This window comes from Rhineura floridana, chromosome 7 (assembly GCF_030035675.1).
Source record: "Rhineura floridana isolate rRhiFlo1 chromosome 7, rRhiFlo1.hap2, whole genome shotgun sequence".
NCBI lineage: Eukaryota > Metazoa > Chordata > Lepidosauria > Squamata > Rhineuridae > Rhineura > Rhineura floridana.
In genome coordinates this window covers 69,343,583-69,361,832 of record NC_084486.1, presented here as the reverse complement: position 1 = coordinate 69,361,832, position 18,250 = coordinate 69,343,583, and the positions used below count along the sequence as shown (strand labels likewise).

Sequence of the window (18,250 nt, the reverse complement as noted above, 5' to 3'; positions counted from 1 at the left end):
AGAGATGTAGGTTTCAACAGAAGGTAGGTACACATTAAGCAATTATTCTGAATCGTTTTCATATTGATGATAATTTGGTCATTTTAGTAATAAAGCAGAATGAACTTGTGAAGTCATTCACAAATAAACCAGCTCCAACTGTTCAATTAATCATATTTTTGTCATGTGCCAGAATCACCACCCCCAAACAGGCTTTTAAATTGTACTACTAAGATTGTTGAAGAAAAAAATGAACCAGAAGAATAAACAGATAATATTGACAAAGCATGCACATGGATTTTTGCATGATTAACTATTTCAGTTTTTAGATAAGTGTAAAGTTCTTTTAAAAATAAAATTTAGGAAATTTCAATCAAGTCAACATGAGAAATGTATAGTATTGGGTGTCATTTTTGTCTTCCTCATTGTCTGGAAAAGAAATACGAGCGTTGCAGCTTTTTCAGGTTCCAAATTATTTCTCGATTTAGAACACAATCCAACTGCTATTTACGCCAGGCTGAGGTGAGTTAGATATGGCGGACCTCCAGCTGAGCCAGCTGGGTCCTGGCTATGCCGGCAGAAGCCCCTACTCCCGGGCCATGGCTCAGCTGGAGGTCTGCTGGGAAGCCCAGCCTGGCATAAAGGGAGCTGGCAGAAGGTCTGCAAAGGGGCATTCCGGGGGCATGTTGGGAGGAGGAGACGAGGTGGAGAACTTATATGTTATTCATGTCCCGTTCTACTCCCTCCTGCAGCCCTCCGTTGTGTCAGCAGGTGCACCAGAAAAGGGGTGTTGGAAGGAACCATGTATTTTCTTTCCTTTCGCTGCACCCTGCCAGAGCTGCCAGCATCTTCTCTTACAAGAGGCTTCTGAGTGGCAGCTGGATGTGGCAGCCCCTTCCACCAACTCTGCTCCTGCCGGCCTCCAACAAATTAGATTGCTCTGCCTGAATGAATTAGTCCAAAAGAAGAAAACATTCTCTCTATACCTGCAGAAAAGGCAACCGCTGTTAATAACTGGATTGTCATTTCAGTGGTCTCCTCCTTGCTCAGATCTACTCCATCTCCCCAAATTCTCTGTTCATTGACCTTCTCTATTTTTGCATTTAGAAAGATTGAAAGCCAGAGAGTGCACTTCATGTACACCACCTGCAGAATAGGACTGATCAGGTTATCTTCCATCTCCATAAACTGCTGTTAACATATTCATAGAATATAAATAGAAGTTGTATAATTAGTAGTCATGATGATATCTTTGACCTAGGCTCATTTTTTACTATTTGTTTTAAGAAAATTTTGAAATCCAATGTAAATTTTAAAAAAGCAGATTTTTTTATTTTTTTTAAAAAACAGTCATTAATTTTTATCAACCCTGCTTGCCTGGCACCTATCCTGATGCAATTTTGGTTCCAGGTATAGATAAAAAAAATTACCAGGCCTTTTTCTGTTCCTGCTTTAAATTTGTTTTATGTAGGGTATGATTTTGTTTAATCCATTTATTGAATTTTATTTTTATTCTTGCTCTGCGCTGCTCTGTGAACATAGTTATAATGCAGCATATTAATATTTTAAATACATATATAAATAAAGTTGTTACAAATAGGTGCTAGCTTGGGATATACGACTCATCTTTTACTAGAGTCTGAAGGTGAACAGACAACCAAGATTTTTCTATGATGTTTCTTTGAGGGAGGAGGAGTCACACTTCCAAATCATTCTTTTTGAAAAAATTAAAACTACCATAAACAGTGGAATATCTTAAACTGTTTTTCCCCAACTGTGGAGATAAAATAACATTTTTTAAAAACAAGCTGTTGTTTAAGTTCACATATAGCAGGGTAATAGGTTTTCTGTACACTAGTATCTTTTGTGAGCTTATTTACTAGGCCAACCTAACTTCAGTACATCATCAATATACCACAAATGACTAAGCACAAATATGTATGGCTAGGCAGCCTAATCTCTCTCAGAGTTTGGTCCGATATATCCTTAGTACTTATGCATGTACTATGCTAGTGGTTCTCAATCATTTCACAATCATGACGTTGAGGTGGGTTACTAAACTAAGTGCATTCTTGGGATACAGCACCTACAAATTTCAGGTTTTAATATTCACCATGGGTCACATCTACTTTTTAACACTTTATTACTTTTCTAACTATATAATATTTTTCTAAGCTGTCACGGTTTCACACAGCATGATGTGGAGGTGGGGCATGGAGGCAGGGTGGCAAGTGAGGCAAGGGCATGAGAAAAGCAAGGATGGCTGGTGGGGGAGTGAGCACAGCAACCGGTGTAGGGTAGGCAGGCGGCTGTGGGGCAGGCAGGCAAGTAGGTGAGCAGATGTGGAATAAGCAGGCAAGCAGCCAGGGGGCAGGACAAGCGCCTGAGGGGTAAGTGGCAGTGGCACCAACAGCCTGGGCGGGATGCAGGTAAACAACCTAGGTGAGGAGGCAGCCTAGGTGTGTTGCATGGAGCTGCATAGCAGTGCCGTTTGTCAAGGGACAGTGGCAGGGCAGCAATGCAGCACAGGAAAAGGCAAGGAGCATTAGCGGGCCCATGGTGGTTGGTGTAAGCACTGTAGGCACTGGGAGGAATTGTGAGGGGGGGTTGGTGAAGGGAGTAAAGTGCCTAGGGGAGTGTTTGTGAGTCCCTGAGTTTGTGTGTGTTTGGGGGTGCCTGGTGTGTGTGTTGGGGGGGTTGGCGAGCAAAGCAGAGTCCCCCTAGTATTAGAATACAAAAACAAGTCAGTTCAGATCTAATGCCAAAATCTGCTTTAGTGCTGCTAACCAGTTCACAAGCTTTATGCATAGTACTCACACACACTGTAATAGCAAATTATAGTTTGCCAATAAATTGAATGTGAGAGAAAATTAGAACACACAGAGGGAGCGAGAAAGGGAATGTGTTGTATAAACACAGAGTTCATTCATGTAACACCCAAACATATGGGTCAGCACTACATCTCTAGAGTCTGCTACTCTTAAAAGGTCCACCTGCAAAGCAAGGAGTATTTTAAGGACAATAACAGATCAATGCAAATCAAGAGGGGCTGGCGGAGGAGGAGCCAGCCAGAGAGCCCTGAGACATCCACTCCCTGTTCAGGAGCCACAGAGCCAGCTAAACACTGGCTCAGTTGGGAGCCATGCACATGAACAGAAAAGCAAAAGCCGACTCCGACGGATACCCCTACCCCTACAAGCCAGCCAGACTCCTGGCTGAGGTGGCAGGGTCCCGTTGCTGCTGCAGCTCAGTCGGGATGAGGGGCTTCTGCCAGCAGAGCCGGGGGTCCACCACATCCAACTCCCCCCAGCCCGGCAGACATACAAGTTGGACTGTGCCCTAAGAGGGTTTGTGGGTGTTTTTTGGTTTTTATTTCTTAAGACTTATGCATTCTTAGCCCCAAGTCTTTCTAAGTAGCTAAAAATATGAAATCATTTAAAAAACCCACAACATAAAAGTTACAGTAAAAATTTAAAAACTCACAAACAAGTCACTTATTCCTAAAACAAATCTCACACAGGGTGGCCAAAAGGCTTTCCGAAGTAAGTTTTTGTCATTTTTTTTAAAATAAAAGAAGAAGAACTGAGGAATGAATTCAGCAGCTGAGTTTCCCTGGGCAGAGATCACACTGCAAACTACACTTGATCTCATAGGCACTGTCCACTCCAAAATTTGTATAATAAGGGCACACAGAGCAGGGCATCTCCTACTTATATTAAGGCATTGGGGGGTGATGTGGGACATGTTCACAGAATTCTGTCCAATTAGTTAAGGGCGGAATTGGCCTTTGCATGCCAAGAAGTTATTGGGGGAAGGAGAGGACAGAGCTTCCTACGCAAAGCTGACCTACCTCCTTTATAGCATAGCAGTATCCATCTGGGGTTAAATATTACTTCTGAAATATACTTTTAATAAAAATATAAATGATAGCCTTGAGGAAATAAAGCACAAAAAGATTTGCTCAAACTCTGTTTTCATTCTTGTCAAACTGACTCCAAGACATAATTTTTAAATACAGTAAAGCTTACCTAGAAGATGGCAGACCTCTTGGTGGCTTGAAGCTTGCTGTAAAGGGATTAGTTGAATCAAAATCAAAACTGCCCCGATGATTTTCACCAAATGCAGAAGGTGATTTCAAATCAGTAGAACCATCTGATCCTCCATTACTAAGTCTATCAGACCGTTTACTATCTTTTTTTCCAGTCACTCTTTCAAAGAGACTAACCTTCTCCTTTTTCTCTTTCTTAATGTCTTTTTTTATTTCAGCAGGTTTTGAAAACAGACCTATGTTTTGGTCCCAAGATATAGGGCTTTCTTCAAATGGATTCTTCTGTCTTGGCAATGTAGCAAATTTTTGAGGCAATGAAGCACTCACATTTGTAAAAGGGTCATTTTGTGCTCCAAAAGCTGAGTCACTGTCATCAACTGTGCTGTCAGGTTGACTCACTTTAGTTGTATCTGCACTTAATGTTCGTCTGTGTGGAGATTTTAGATTTCCTGCAAATCATTTTGTCATTAGTATACAACCAGAGACATCACATCAAATTTGGCAGTACACACAAAAAAACCTGGTGTTACTATTAGAACAGGGATGGAAAAACATGTGGCCCTCTAGACATTGTTAGACCATAATTTCCTTCACCCTAACCACTGGCCTTGCTGGCTGAGATTCCCCATCCCTATTTTAGCAAGTCTTCAATTAATCCTTATCACAAAAAAACCCAATTCAATTAAATAGTTGTTAAATGATTTTTAAAATATGGGGCATGATCTAGCCAAACATATGTACATTCAGGTCCCACTGATTCAGTGAGGGAGGTCTGTGCACTTACTTAACTCTCCCAATGAAATTCAATTTCTGTATTGAGGATTTCTTGTTCTATCCTATATATTAACTGCAATAGGCTGTGGAATGCTGCCATGATTTAAGAGAAAGGTGGATGTAATTAACTTTTGTTTTTTAATAAAATAGCAAAACAATGTGGATTACTATTCTTTATTTCCTACCATTCCTCCAAGAAGCACAGGGATGTATAGGAAAAATAGAAAGCATAGGATGGCATAAGATTTCCCTGTGAGCTTTAAAGTTGAGTGGAAATCTGAATCCAGTGCTCCTCAGTCCTAGCATGACATTCAAACCCAGTGATGGAGAACCTTCAGCCCACAGGCAAATTTGGCCCACCAGTCCCCCCCCCCAATTTGGCACATGAAAGTTTCCCCTAAACCACACCCACCCATCCCACACCTGTCATTGTATCCGATGTCAGGTGTGGGGCAGGTACTGACATGGCTACAAAGGAACAATCAAAAGTTTAAAGTGAGGTTTAGATTTTAACTGTATTTCACTAAGGGAAATTACAGTGTTAGTAACTTTGCCGGAGCAAGGCATGTCCCCCCTCCCTCCCAAAATCAGCTGATAGGGAAGGCGGAGAGAGCATTGCTCTAATAGCACCAAGCAGTTAGCAATGAAACTGCTTCTAAAACAAAGGAGGAAAGCTGTCTTAGTAGATGTTCCAATGAAAATTGCTTGGTACTACTGAAGCAGCAAAGCAGCACCAAGCAGTTAGCAATGAAACTGCTTCTACAACAAAGGAGGAAAGCTGTCTTAGTAGATGTTTCAATGAAAATTGCTTGGTACTACTGAAGCAGCAAAGCCCCTTAATGCTGCAGTTCCTAAGTACCTGACAACTGGCTAGCTATTGGGTGCTTGGGAAGCTCTGTGCAACAACTTTGACAGGGGAATGAGACAACTCACCTGTCAGTCACCTAACATCATAATGATGCAAAGTGATTGGCAACTGGGTTTTCCCACCCATCAGTCAAAGTTGGCCCTCAGGGTGATAAGGATCTGGCCCATCAGGCCAAAAAGATTCTCCACTCCAGCTCTAATCACTATGGTAATCTTGATATATTTTCAATCAGCTTCAGCATCTACTTCAGGATTACTGTTTTGAAATTAAGAAGACAACATAGCAAGCTCCTAAGACCCAGTGAACCATCAAATCAGTGTCCAAAATGAGGCAAAATGATCAGCACAGTATCATAATCCACTATGTTGCATTGGCCTCACAAGCTAACCTATATGACATCAGCAGAACTGAACAAGTTAGCATCAGTTTCATTGGGAACAACCAATATTAATATTAACAACTCTGAGGCACAGTGCTCTAAAGCTTTATTATTTTCCCAAGTCTTTCAACCACTAACTTTGTTTTATGTCTGCCCTGGGCTCCTTTTGGGAGGATGGGTGAAATATACATTTCATCACCATGATGGCTGGTTATTTTAATGTGCTGATGCTGCTGGTAATTAATGTTTTATTGTTTGTTGTTTTATTGTTACTGTAGTTTGATGACAATTTATGAGCCACTCTGAAGATTTTTAACCAAAGGACAGTATATAAACCTTTAAATTCCATAAATAAATGTGGAGCAAAATTGAGAATAGACATGATGTGGCTTAGCTGAAATTATTAATCTACGCAGCTTCCTAAAAGCATTTCACCTACCAGTCAGTTATGTTGTCAGAAACGTATGTACCCAATATTTGGTGATAAGCCACTTGAAACAGGATTCCTGATACAAGACTGATCTGCCCCATTTGCCTTTCCTTGCACTGTAGTCAATATACAGTGCTTTGTGAGCTTTTGTAATAACCACACACTTCTTTACAGTAAGAGTGAAAAGTGATCAGGTTGGAGGAAGGGCGCAAAAGTCTGTCAAAGTCTCTCACATCAAACTCCAACAACAATGTTGACTTACCACTTTCATCGACAGAACCAACAGACTCAAGCTGACGTCTGAAGAGGTATGCGTTGCCAACTGTGCCCGATTTAATTTTTTCTGAAGTCACCTGTGGACCGGTTAAATCAGACATTGAATGAGCTGAAGATAGTCGCTGAGGCGCCAACAGGAAAGGCTTTTTTGGTTTAGATTTTAACTGTATTTCACTAAGGGAAGTTACAGTGTTAGTTTGTGGCATGTGACTACTTGGAATGATTGCAGAGGATGTATCCAAGACTGTTCCATCAGTCTTACGACCCTTCATTTTGTCCTTTAGTTTCGCAAAAGGAGATTTAGTTTTGTCCTTCATTGAGAGGTCAAACATACTTGCTGTCATATTGTTCCTCATAAACTGAATATTGACTTTTATTTCTCCTCTGTCTTTAGTTCTCTTTCCTTGTTTGGACTCCAGGCTAAACCACCTTAAATAGAAGATTACACAATGTAAGTTTGCATCAAACATTGTAAGATTGCATCAAAAATCCTATTTATTTAAGCTACATCTTATTTTATCTCCATTCAATCCTACTAGAGAAAACACGTAATTATTAGCACAAATAATTCAAGAAAGAAAAATAACCTACAAATATTGGTGGCTTCGGATAATATTTTAAAATATATTACAATAAACCCTTGGCTTAAAATGTTTAAAGTTAATAATTTCTACTACTTCTATAGTCCAAAGACTTAATTAAACTTGATGAATACTAGCATATTCCAAAAAATGTTAGTTTAATATGTAGTACTTGTGTGTCCAAAGCACTCCACATACATGACAAATAAATAAATAATAAAGAGTACCATAGGTTGCAACACTATACACACTTACCTGGGAGCAAGTTCCAGGAAGCTTATTTCTTAGCAGATTTGTATAACAAAAAGCACTGATTCAATGAACGTTTTATTAGACAGGGGAGCACTTAGCAAATAGTGAAAGGACAGGGAAACAACACACATAGCCTGAAAAGAATTTGGAAGACATACTCTGTAGTCTTGAAATAATACATATCAATCTTATTTCCAATTTTTTCATTGCAGTGTACTAGAATCATAGACATAAAAATCAGGTTATGTAATTTTTATATAATTATATTTCTAAGCTTCAAGAAATGTGCCAACACTTTGAAATATTCACACCATTGTAGCCTGCATCATTTAGGAAAGCAATGCTGGAGAAAAACTGCATTAAATCATCTGTCTGTTTAGCCCAGTATTGTCTACATATCTAAGAGACTATCTCCTTTCCTCCAGACCCTCTTGGATGCTAAGATCAAAAGAGGGAGCCTTCTTAGTAATTCCACCATCCTCAGAGATTCGGGGTGGTGGTGGCCCAAGAGAGGATATCCTCTGTGGCAGTCCCTAAGTTGTGGAATTCCCTCTCCACAGATGTGTGCATGGCACCTTCGTTGTACAGTTTTCAGTGAATGCTAAAGATACACACATTTACCCTGGTCTTTGACACTTGAGATATATGTTTTCAGGATCCACTCTATTCTTGTTTTAACTGCTTTTAATATGGAATGTTAGACTCCTGTAACCCACCCTGGGACCTGCTGGTAAACGGCAAATACTACTACTAATGATAATAATACACTGACTGGCAGTAATTCTCTGGGCTTCAAAGCATTATCTTTCCCATTACCTACTACCTGATCCTTTTGTAAACTGGAGACACCAAGGACTGAATCTCAGACCTTCTGAATGAAAAGCATGAGCTGTATTGTCGAGCCTCCTACAAAATGCCCAATTAAAATGATACCAACGCATAGGAGCACAGAACACAAACATTCACTTGTCTACAACCTTGTTTTTAAAAAGGAACACACAAGAAATAATTAAGACTTTTTTTTTTTATATATAGTTTTTATTCAAATTTTTCCAAAAAACAAACAAAACAAAGTAAGAAGAAACATAACACTACAACAAAAAATAAAAATAAAATGGTTGACTTCCGATTTGTCACAGATCAGCTATAAGTATATAATATACATCAAACCTGTCCCTTAATATGTACATACAGAATCCCTTTTCTCCATAAGCTGTCTTAATTAATCATCAAATCCCAGTATCATCATTTTATTTTGATCTTTCGACAAAAAGTCTAAGAGAGGCTTCCAATCCTTAAGGAATGTATCTGTCGATTTTTCTCTAAGTAAACACGTCAATTTATCCATTTCTACTAAGTCCATTAATTTCAGTAGCCATTCTTCCATTGTTGGTATTGATTCCATTTTCCACTTTTGTGCATATAATAATCTTGCTGCCGTAATCATATATAATAATATTCTTCCATATTTCTTTTCTATTTGTTTATCCATAAAACCCAGTAAAAAAAATTCTGGTTTTGACTGAATATTTATCTTTAAAATTTTTTGCATCTTCCTACCTATCTGTGCCCAGAATAATTTCGCCTTTTTACATGACCACCACATATGATAAAAAGATCCTTCTTGTTGTTTACATTTCCAACAAACATTAGAGACATTACTATACATTTTTGACAGCTTTTCTGGAGTCATATACCAACGGTACATCATTTTATAAAAATTTTCTTTAAGATTATAACATAATGTAAATTTCAAGCCTTTTTTCCACATATTTTCCCATTGATCCATTTGTATGTTATGACCAAAATTTTTTGCCCACTTTACCATGCACTCTTTTACTTGTTCTTCCTCCATATCCATTTTCAATAAAAGTTTATACATTTTTGCAATTATGTTTTCATCATTTGTATACAAACCTATTTCAAAATCAGATTTACTTATTTCAAACCCATACATTTTCTTGTCCATTTTATATCTTTCTAACAATTGTAAATAGGCAAACCAATGAAAACTATATCCTTCCTTTATCAATTGTTCTCTCTCTTTCATTGTGTATTCTCCATGTACATTTTCTAATAGTTCTTGATAAGTTAACCATTTCTCTTTTCCAGACATTTCTCTTCTATAAAACGCTTCTTGACTTGAGACACATAATGGTATTTTCGAATAAAACCTTGGTTTGTATCTATTCCATATTTTCAACAGAGAACGTCTTATAAAATGATTGTTAAAGTCTACGTTTACTTTTACTTTGTCATACCATAGATATCCATGCCATCCCCACTTCAGATTGTGGCCCTCCAAATCCAATAGTCTTTTATTCCTCAATAAGATCCATTCCTTTATCCAGACTAAACAGCAGGCAGCAAAATAAAGTCTCAAATTTGGTAATCCCAGTCCTCCTCTTTCTTTAGCGTCTTGAAGTAATTTAAATTTAACTCTTGGTTTTTTTCCTTGCCATACAAATTTAGAAATATCTTTTTGCCATTGTTTAAAAGGTAAATCAGAGGATATTACAGGTATTGTTTGAAACAAAAACATCATTCTCGGTAATACATTCATTTTTATCACAGATATTCTACCCATTAATGACAGTTGTAGTTTATCCCATCTTAGCAAGTCTTTCTTAATCTCTGTCCATAATTTTTCGTAATTATTATGAAACAGCTTTGAGTTTTTATTTGTCATGATGATGCCTAGATATTTCAACTTTTTTTCTATTGTAAAATCTGTCTTGTCCATTAACTCTTTCTGTTCCCTTAAAGTTAAATTTTTCACCAACATCTTTGTTTTTTGATTGTTGATCTTAAATCCTGCTAACGGTCCAAATTCTTTTAATTTGTCCATCAATATATGAATTCCTTCCAAAGGGTTTTCTAGTACAATTATCAAATCATCAGCAAATGCTCTCAATTTATATTCTTCTTTTTTTATTTTTAATCCCGAAATCCTTTTATCTTGCCTTATATCTCTAAGCAGCACTTCTAAAACCAGAATAAATAAATTAAGACTTTTTAAAAAACTGTACAATTTTATCAACAAATAAACATTCCCTTTCAAAAAAAGTTTTGCAATTAGATACTACTGTTGCAAAAGAGCCATACTTAAGAAAAACATTTTAAGGAAATTTCACATTATATTTATAATGTGGGGGGGAAAGTGATGAAAGTTGTTTCCTTTATACCTTTTATACAACACACAAGTGATAATATCAATATTCAATCCTAAAGCCAGCCAGAAGCCATCTGAAAGTGATGCTAAGTGCTGCTTTGCTAATGGAGAGGGAGGTTTGCCAGCAGGACGGCACCTGTAGTTCTGGAGGCCCCCCAGTGCACCCATGGAAACCTCTTCAGGCACAGATGTTCCGCTGCACTGAGTATCCAAACAGGACTTGTCAGGAGTCAGTGAGAATTCACAGGATCCTTTTTCAGTTGTCTTTCCCCTGACATCATCCAAAGAAGAGCCCTGGAACTGGCATAGTTAATTCCTTCCCACTAACTACAATGAGAGGGGGGAAAGGAAGAAGAACCGGGGGGGGGAGTATAATAAAAACTGCCCCCAACTCCCACCCTGGCTGCAGTGAATTGGCAGGGCTTAGAGCTTATCCTGCTGTGATACTGATCAAAGTGACAGTGGATGTCTCAGTATTGTTCCAAATAACAACAACAGTTATCATCATCATCAACATCATCATCATCTCGGACTGCTGTGAAAAAGCCTCCATAATTTCTGGGAACAGACTGAATGTGGTATCTCCCTGATCACTTAACAAACATGATACAGCCTTATTCATTCTTTAATTCTCTGACAAGAAGAATGTCCAAGACCTACAGCAGGTTAAGCTTTCTTTCCAGGAAGTAACTAGGAAACAGGCCTTATGCCAGCACATATTGCCATGCTCAGCGTCTAATCATGAAAGAGGCAATATGACTAGCTCGGGTGTTCTTGGTGTAACAACACTAGAACTGTAAATATAGCCTTGAAGACAACCACCTGCTCCAAATCTCAACTAGCAGTTCTAATAACTCCTTATTCTTTTTCTTTAAAAAACAAATGATTTTTCACACTCATGAAAGGCAGAGAGATTCTGGAATAAAAATATTTATGTGCTAAGCTATATTAGCTACTGTTTTGATTTCTTAAATCTTGTGCCAGAAAGAAGATATTAAAATATACGATAGAGGCCCTCTCACAACACCACTGCTTCAAGAAACTTCACCACTCAGTGTATTTTTAGAGGTATGTGTTTGTTTTAAGGTGCAACCACCAGCAACTTAAGAAGTGTTATGTTCAGGAGGCGATTAGACTGTGGCTTAGTACATGGTTAAAGCCACAATGTGCTGGCAAACACACTTCTCCCTGATATATATATATATATATTTTTTAAGACTGCATATTGCATGCTCTGAAGCCTTCCTAGAAATTCTAGATCAGCTGGTAGCCTTCATTTTTCTTACAAGAAAAAACACACATGGGGGAATTGCTGACAAGGTTTAGCATTGTGCAGAATATTAAATATCTTTTTTGTAATACTCTAGTGACTCTCACGTCTGTCTCTTAGAGAACCATATGTACAGCTGTGTTGGAAGGAGGAAGCTATTAAATATATTAAAAACTAGAAATATTACCAATAAAGACACTTCATCAAATATGTGGATCTCATTTACCCCCAACCTAAGCAACGTTAAGGTCAACTTGAGAAAGTCACTTTGGATATAATGCTCCAGGTCTGTTACATACATCTGAAAGCAAAACAAAACAAAACAAAAACCCACTATTTAATAAAATTTGTATTTATCAGCAGTTTTGAAAGAAATCACAATTATATTGTTAGGTATCAACTTTTGTTTTAAAACTAGGGGTTCACAGCTGTGTGTTCTTAATTTTAAAAACTGAAATTTTACTGCATTTTCCCATAACTGTGTTTTCCATGGGCTTTATATATACAACACTGCCATATACCAGAGGTATTTGAAAAAACAATATACTACCTGCCTCCCAGTTGTCCAAATTTCTTTAATGCACAGTAGTAACATTTCCCTGATTTTTGCACCTCTGAACACAGAGAAGCTTACATTTCTACAGTGCATTCTTCATAGTAATTTCACACAACTATTACATTTTCCTATTTCAAGATTATATATATATACATACAGCATACAGACTGAAATTACATAAGCATATAGGTAGATTTCTGTGTCCACATACAGCCCCTTCCATTTTGCAAAAGTTAGAACTAGGGCATTGCAGCAGTTCCAAAACACGATTCTCTCTCTCACACACATACACACACAATTACAGCAGCTATCGTCCAGATCTTACACTAGCAATGTTAGTCCCTATGCTGATGTCCCTAAAGTATGCGCAGTCAGGGGCGAGGATTGCACTGCCCTATTCCAGGGTGCTGGATTTCACATTTGCTTAGGGAGCTTACTCAAGCAGATGGTAACACATAGCTTAGAAATGTGCAATCTGTACACCACAATATCAAGCTACATATATTGAGAAGTTGAGGCCTACAGCCAGAGTTCTATGTATATAGACCCTTATGCAAATATGGCATCCACTATGCAAACAACAGATGTCGGAGATGCAATCCCAATCCTTAACACAAGATAGCAGAGATACCCTTGATGAAAACAGAAGAGACTGCTGGCTTTTTTCTCCATCTCTTTTTGTCCTTTTTGCTTTGTTATTTTATGAGTGCTCCAGTGCCACAGAGCAGAAATGAAGAACTAAGACTAAGAACTTTTTTAAAAACAGAGAGGAATGCCGCAAAATGGATTGGGATTGTATGAGAAGGGGATACGTAGCCTTGGGGTTTTCACTAGCACATGGAAATGCAAGGGGGGGTAACAGTAAAATATTACATGATTGGAGTGGTACAGTGGAGAGCAGTCTGCCACTAATAGCAAAAAAATGAAAATATTTTCAAAATGGCAGAGACATTAAAGGAAGAAATGGTGGAACAGGTTATCATAGGTCACAAATTATGTCACAGATACTAGCAAAAAGATGCTTCTAACACTGCTGCAACTGTGGAACAAACAGAACTCCGAACTGCAATGTATATGTGCCCAGGGGAGTGGTAAGTAGAGAGGTGGTACCTTTGCCCAACAACAAAATATTGTTTGGCAAATGCAGTTTCTCTTTAACAGATGGACTACTTGGAACACAAAAGTAAAAGGCATTCAACTACTAGTAACAAATTCATATTTATTGTGTAATAAGCACTTAACTGATAAAGCGTTATGATTTTAGCAGCCAGCTTGTACACTTGGACTGAATTCCTAAATTTACATACCTCAGAGTAAGTTCCAATGAACTCAATAGAATTTAGTTCTGAGTAGAAATGTACAGTATAGGATTGCACTGCAAAAGTTGCAAGGCTGGGACTCTCAATCTCTCTGACAATAAAAAGGTTCACATATAACACAAGCAGAATCAAAATGTAAATTATAAATATATGGTTCAAACACTATACTACACGCCTATAAATTATTTCAGATGATGCTCTATCAGGTATCATGGTGGCAACACATTTTGGTGGTGGTGAGGAGACACATTGCAGTGACAGAAATGTACTATTTTTAAACTATTTTCTGTTGAGGAAACCCCTGCACATTTGCCACAGAACCCACCTGTGTTGCCGAGGCCACCTTCATGTAGGACACTGGGAAAACCAGTTAGGTTCCCTCGCTGTCTGATGTAAACACAATATGATTAGCTCCTGCGGCTGCATGCTGCAGGGGAAGATTGGTAATGGTAGGCAAGCTGTCTTTTTATTGCTACCTATCTTCTCAATAAGGAGCTCTAATTAATCATAGTATCCCATTTCATCCAAACTGTAAAGCTATGGTTAACAGTTTTGGAATAAACCAGGATCCTAAAACCAACTTCAAACTATGGTTTAGGCTCCTGGCTTGTTCCAAAGTTAGTAACCATAGTTTCCCAGTTTGGATAAAAAAAAGAAACTTTAATTAATTAGGGACTTCTCCTTTGAACCTAGGCACAGAAAGAAGAAAAGATATGATCACCCACAAGGTCACTGTCTTCCTTGAATAATGAGATATCTGAGTGGAACTCAATATCAGGGAACAATTTCAGACAGTACTATGATCCTTTTATACATTTTCAAGGAGGGTAGAAAAGATAATGTAGAATTTCCCTTGAGCATTAAGGTATCAAAATGAGGCTCAACACATACATTTATAACGTAATTCTCCATTTGAAGTTTAATACCAATTTGACTCTCACTCCTTTTTTAAGGGAGTGTCACAAAAAGATGAAGTATACTTTGTAAAGTGAGGTCTCAAATATCATGCTTACTAGTCAGTTCATTTCAACACATGTGTAAAATAGAACTGAAGATGTCGCAATCAGTGAATTACATCCCTATAATTTATTGGCTTGGTTTTCATAATCATTCCAGTTTGCTTTATTATAGTTTACATTTCATGATTTCTTGAATTTTCATTCGATTATTTTCCCATTAACTATTTTCAGCAATGATCTGTGGATAAGAAACTCTTTAATGATCAGACAGGTTATCTTATTTTATCTCAAACTTCTGAAGTGGAGGACATTTCAACCAGACTTTCTATTTTGTTGTGCTGTTATGTTATACCATTACAAAACAGAATTGTCTGGTTGAAATGCTGTCCACTTTAGAAGACTGAGATTTGAACAGTAAACATAAATAAAATTGAATTTTATGAACAATTTCTGATACCTCTGTGCTTCTCTCCCAAGGCATCAATTAGTCTCAAAACCCTATCCTGGAAAGAACATAATTACTATTGAGAGTCTTAGACACAAGTCATTGCCTGTTAAATAATAAATAAGATAAATATGGGCAGTTTCATTACATTTAAAGCATGAATGAGAATGATGCTAGATATGTAATAGCGTTATGGGGACAGATATCTAATAGCAACAGTTAAGTGAAAAAATGTGAAATAGTAATATTTCCGAGTGTTGCTTGTACTTTACAGTTTGGGGTCCAGGGTTAAACAGCTATGAAAATCAGATATTCCAGGATGTTATACTATCCCATTAAAGCAGAAGCTGTATGAATGGCAAAAGTAGATGCCACACACTCATACTGTGTCAATTATTATAAATTACACTACCGAAGGATCATCTGTAAATGGTAATGAAATTGATGAATTACCTTCCTAAAGGATCACACACAATACCAATGCATATAACTATTCAGACATTCATGTGTTATGGGACAACAGAAGCACAGAAGGAATAGAGAACCTACACATCTGAGAAGTAGGCCAAAATAGTGTATTTAGTGGTCTTTCAAACTGCTATTTTTTATAGCACACCAGTAATTTCTTTGTTCTGTGTTTGAGACTTGCATTTTAGTTCCAACCAAGTTATCAGAAGTTAAACTCCTGCACTGATTGTTCTGCATCATCCAAATACCCTTCACTGACAGGCTAGTGATTCATAGTCCCACAATCCACAGGTGGAACCGTACTTACCATTTGGGAATAATTACTGTGCATGACCACACATCAATAATGAACTGTGTGCATATGTGTAAACTTTCAAAATTCTGAAAGGCTAGAAGGCCATGGATAAGCACAAAATGATATACAGTCATACACCTGTCAATTTTGCTCTGCTTATAAATTTGTATTGAACATTCTGATAGCTTGTGGAGCGTATGAGTAAACCTTAAGGCAAAAAAGTTATTTAAAAATTTTCAATATAAGAAAATTACACTTACTCTGTTTTCCTTCTCAGCTTGTCCTCAAAGATATCATTCAGATTTATTGCCACTTGTCCCAGAAATTTATCAAGCCCAACAAGCGACCTGTGCATGACTATCAGGTAGAGGATGTATTTCTCTGAATTCCCTTCCATCAGCAATCCAGGCAACTCAAATGAGGCCTCTTCTTTCCAAACAGGATCCAAGGTCTTCTCCGCCACTGAGGTGGAGTACTTCTCCTTTCCCAATTGTATGATAGTGTATGTATCATTAGTGCCACTTTTGCCCTTAGGCTTCAGGTCTTTGGCATGAAGGACTGTAACTTGCACATGAGTTGGGAACCATTTCTGGGCTTGCTCTGCCAACATAGTGCCAGGACAGGACAGAGGGAGCAGCAACAGTGGCAAAGATAATCTATATACGCAATAGGTACACTTAATCGTGAGGCAGCTCACTTTACTCTGACAGACCTTTGATATAGGCACAAGGGTCTCAACTATTTCTTGGTCAGCTGCCTAAAAACAGAAGGGGCAGGTTTCTAAATCTAGCTTTGAGTATGCCCTCAATACTCAATTGCACTGATTTTTCCTTTCTGGCACAGCCCAGTAAACTTATACACCATTCTGTTCCTCCACGATCGTGCTTAGGAGAGCTTTATTTTAAACCCAGCCCTTTGACTCTGTGAACATGGCTTCCATTCCCCATCAGCCTTTTTGAAAGAGGCGGGCAGAGAGGGGAGAAACTAGGACTGCAGGGTTTAAATAGCAGACAAACCTCCCTAACTGAAACGTCAGTCTCCCTTACTTCCTAACACCCACTGAGCTTCCACACATCCTCAGAGGCCGCACAGAGTCCATACTTCGTTCCGAGGGTGGGGTAACAACAGAGAATGACATTTAAAATAAACCCGTCTGCCGAAGGTGGGGAGGGGAGTTCCTGCTGAAGTAAGCTTGTCCTGAACGCTACATGCACCTAAGCGGGGCTCCGCCAGGCCTCCCTACACTGTTACAGTTCTCTAGGCGCCTTACTAAAGCAGCTGGGGGACCTAAAGGGCTTGGAAGACCGAGAGGCAAAGCCGCCGTTTCCCGCCCACTAAGGCGGGTTTTGTGGGGGTCGAAACCAGCGCGGTCTCCTACCGCGGGGCCTGCAGAACGAGCGAGCGAGCGCGTCGCAGGCAGGGACTCAGCATTGCCCAGCCGTCTCCCATAGGCAGAGACGCCAAGACCGCCGGGCCAAAGCCACCACTTCCGCCTTCCCCATTGTTGCCTTGAGTTGGTGTTGCCGAGTGGGAGAGAACGAGCGGCGCCGCCTCTTTCCTTGGGCGGTCAGAGGGCGAAGGGCAGGGTTCACGCGGGCGCCGCCGCGCCTCTTCCCTCCCCTGCCCAGCCGCTGTGGAGCGCCTTGCTTTTCCCTGCCCAGATCGCAGTTGGCGTTGCCTTTCCAAAAGGGGTACGAAAAAGGAAGGATGCGGCTGCCGGGAAAACCGAGCAGTCACCGAAAGACACAGTCACGCCAGGAATATTCGTGTTAAAGTAGCGAGGATGAGCACTGTCTGTCTCAGTGCCATGTGTGGGGGAAGCATTTCAGTCAGCGTTCAACAGTTGTCGGCCCTTTTTAGGTGGTGTCTTTACTTAACTTAAGTCGCATTTTCCTAGAACTGAGCCCTGCCTGACATGGAAAACTGGGTTCTGAACTGTACATATTCCTTTTGAGCACTGACTTGAATAAACCCTGGCCTGGTCACTGAAGTCGATGGATGATATCCAATGTTCATCATACTCGGAGTAGACAAATTGGGGGGCATCCAACTAACTAATAATGTAATTCTGTCACTGCAGGGATTTATTTTAATTAATTAATTAAACGGCACTGGACCGCAATATCTGATGGAACGCCTCTCTCGCTATGTACCTACCCGTTCACTCCGCTCGACTTCC

General features: G+C 39.1%; 1 protein-coding gene across 3 annotated transcripts in view; it reads right to left on the bottom strand.

Moving 5' to 3' along the window:
* The window catches only part of RAB11FIP2 (RAB11 family interacting protein 2), a 58,427-nt gene extending 40,692 nt beyond the window's left edge, over nt 1–17,735 (bottom strand). Inside the window, exons 1-3 of one of the 3 annotated variants that reach the window (XM_061635871.1) lie at nt 16,332–17,735; nt 6,741–7,183; nt 4,008–4,476 (exon numbers count right to left, since the gene is read on the bottom strand). In XM_061635871.1, the coding sequence (XP_061491855.1) occupies nt 4,008–4,476; nt 6,741–7,183; nt 16,332–16,681 (1,262 nt within the window). In that variant the 5' untranslated portion in view covers nt 16,682–17,735. The remainder of the gene's footprint in view (nt 1–4,007; nt 4,477–6,740; nt 7,184–16,331) is intronic. The other 2 variants (XM_061635870.1, XM_061635872.1) reach the window with 2 other exon arrangements.
* Between the last annotated feature and the right edge of the window lie 515 nt (nt 17,736–18,250).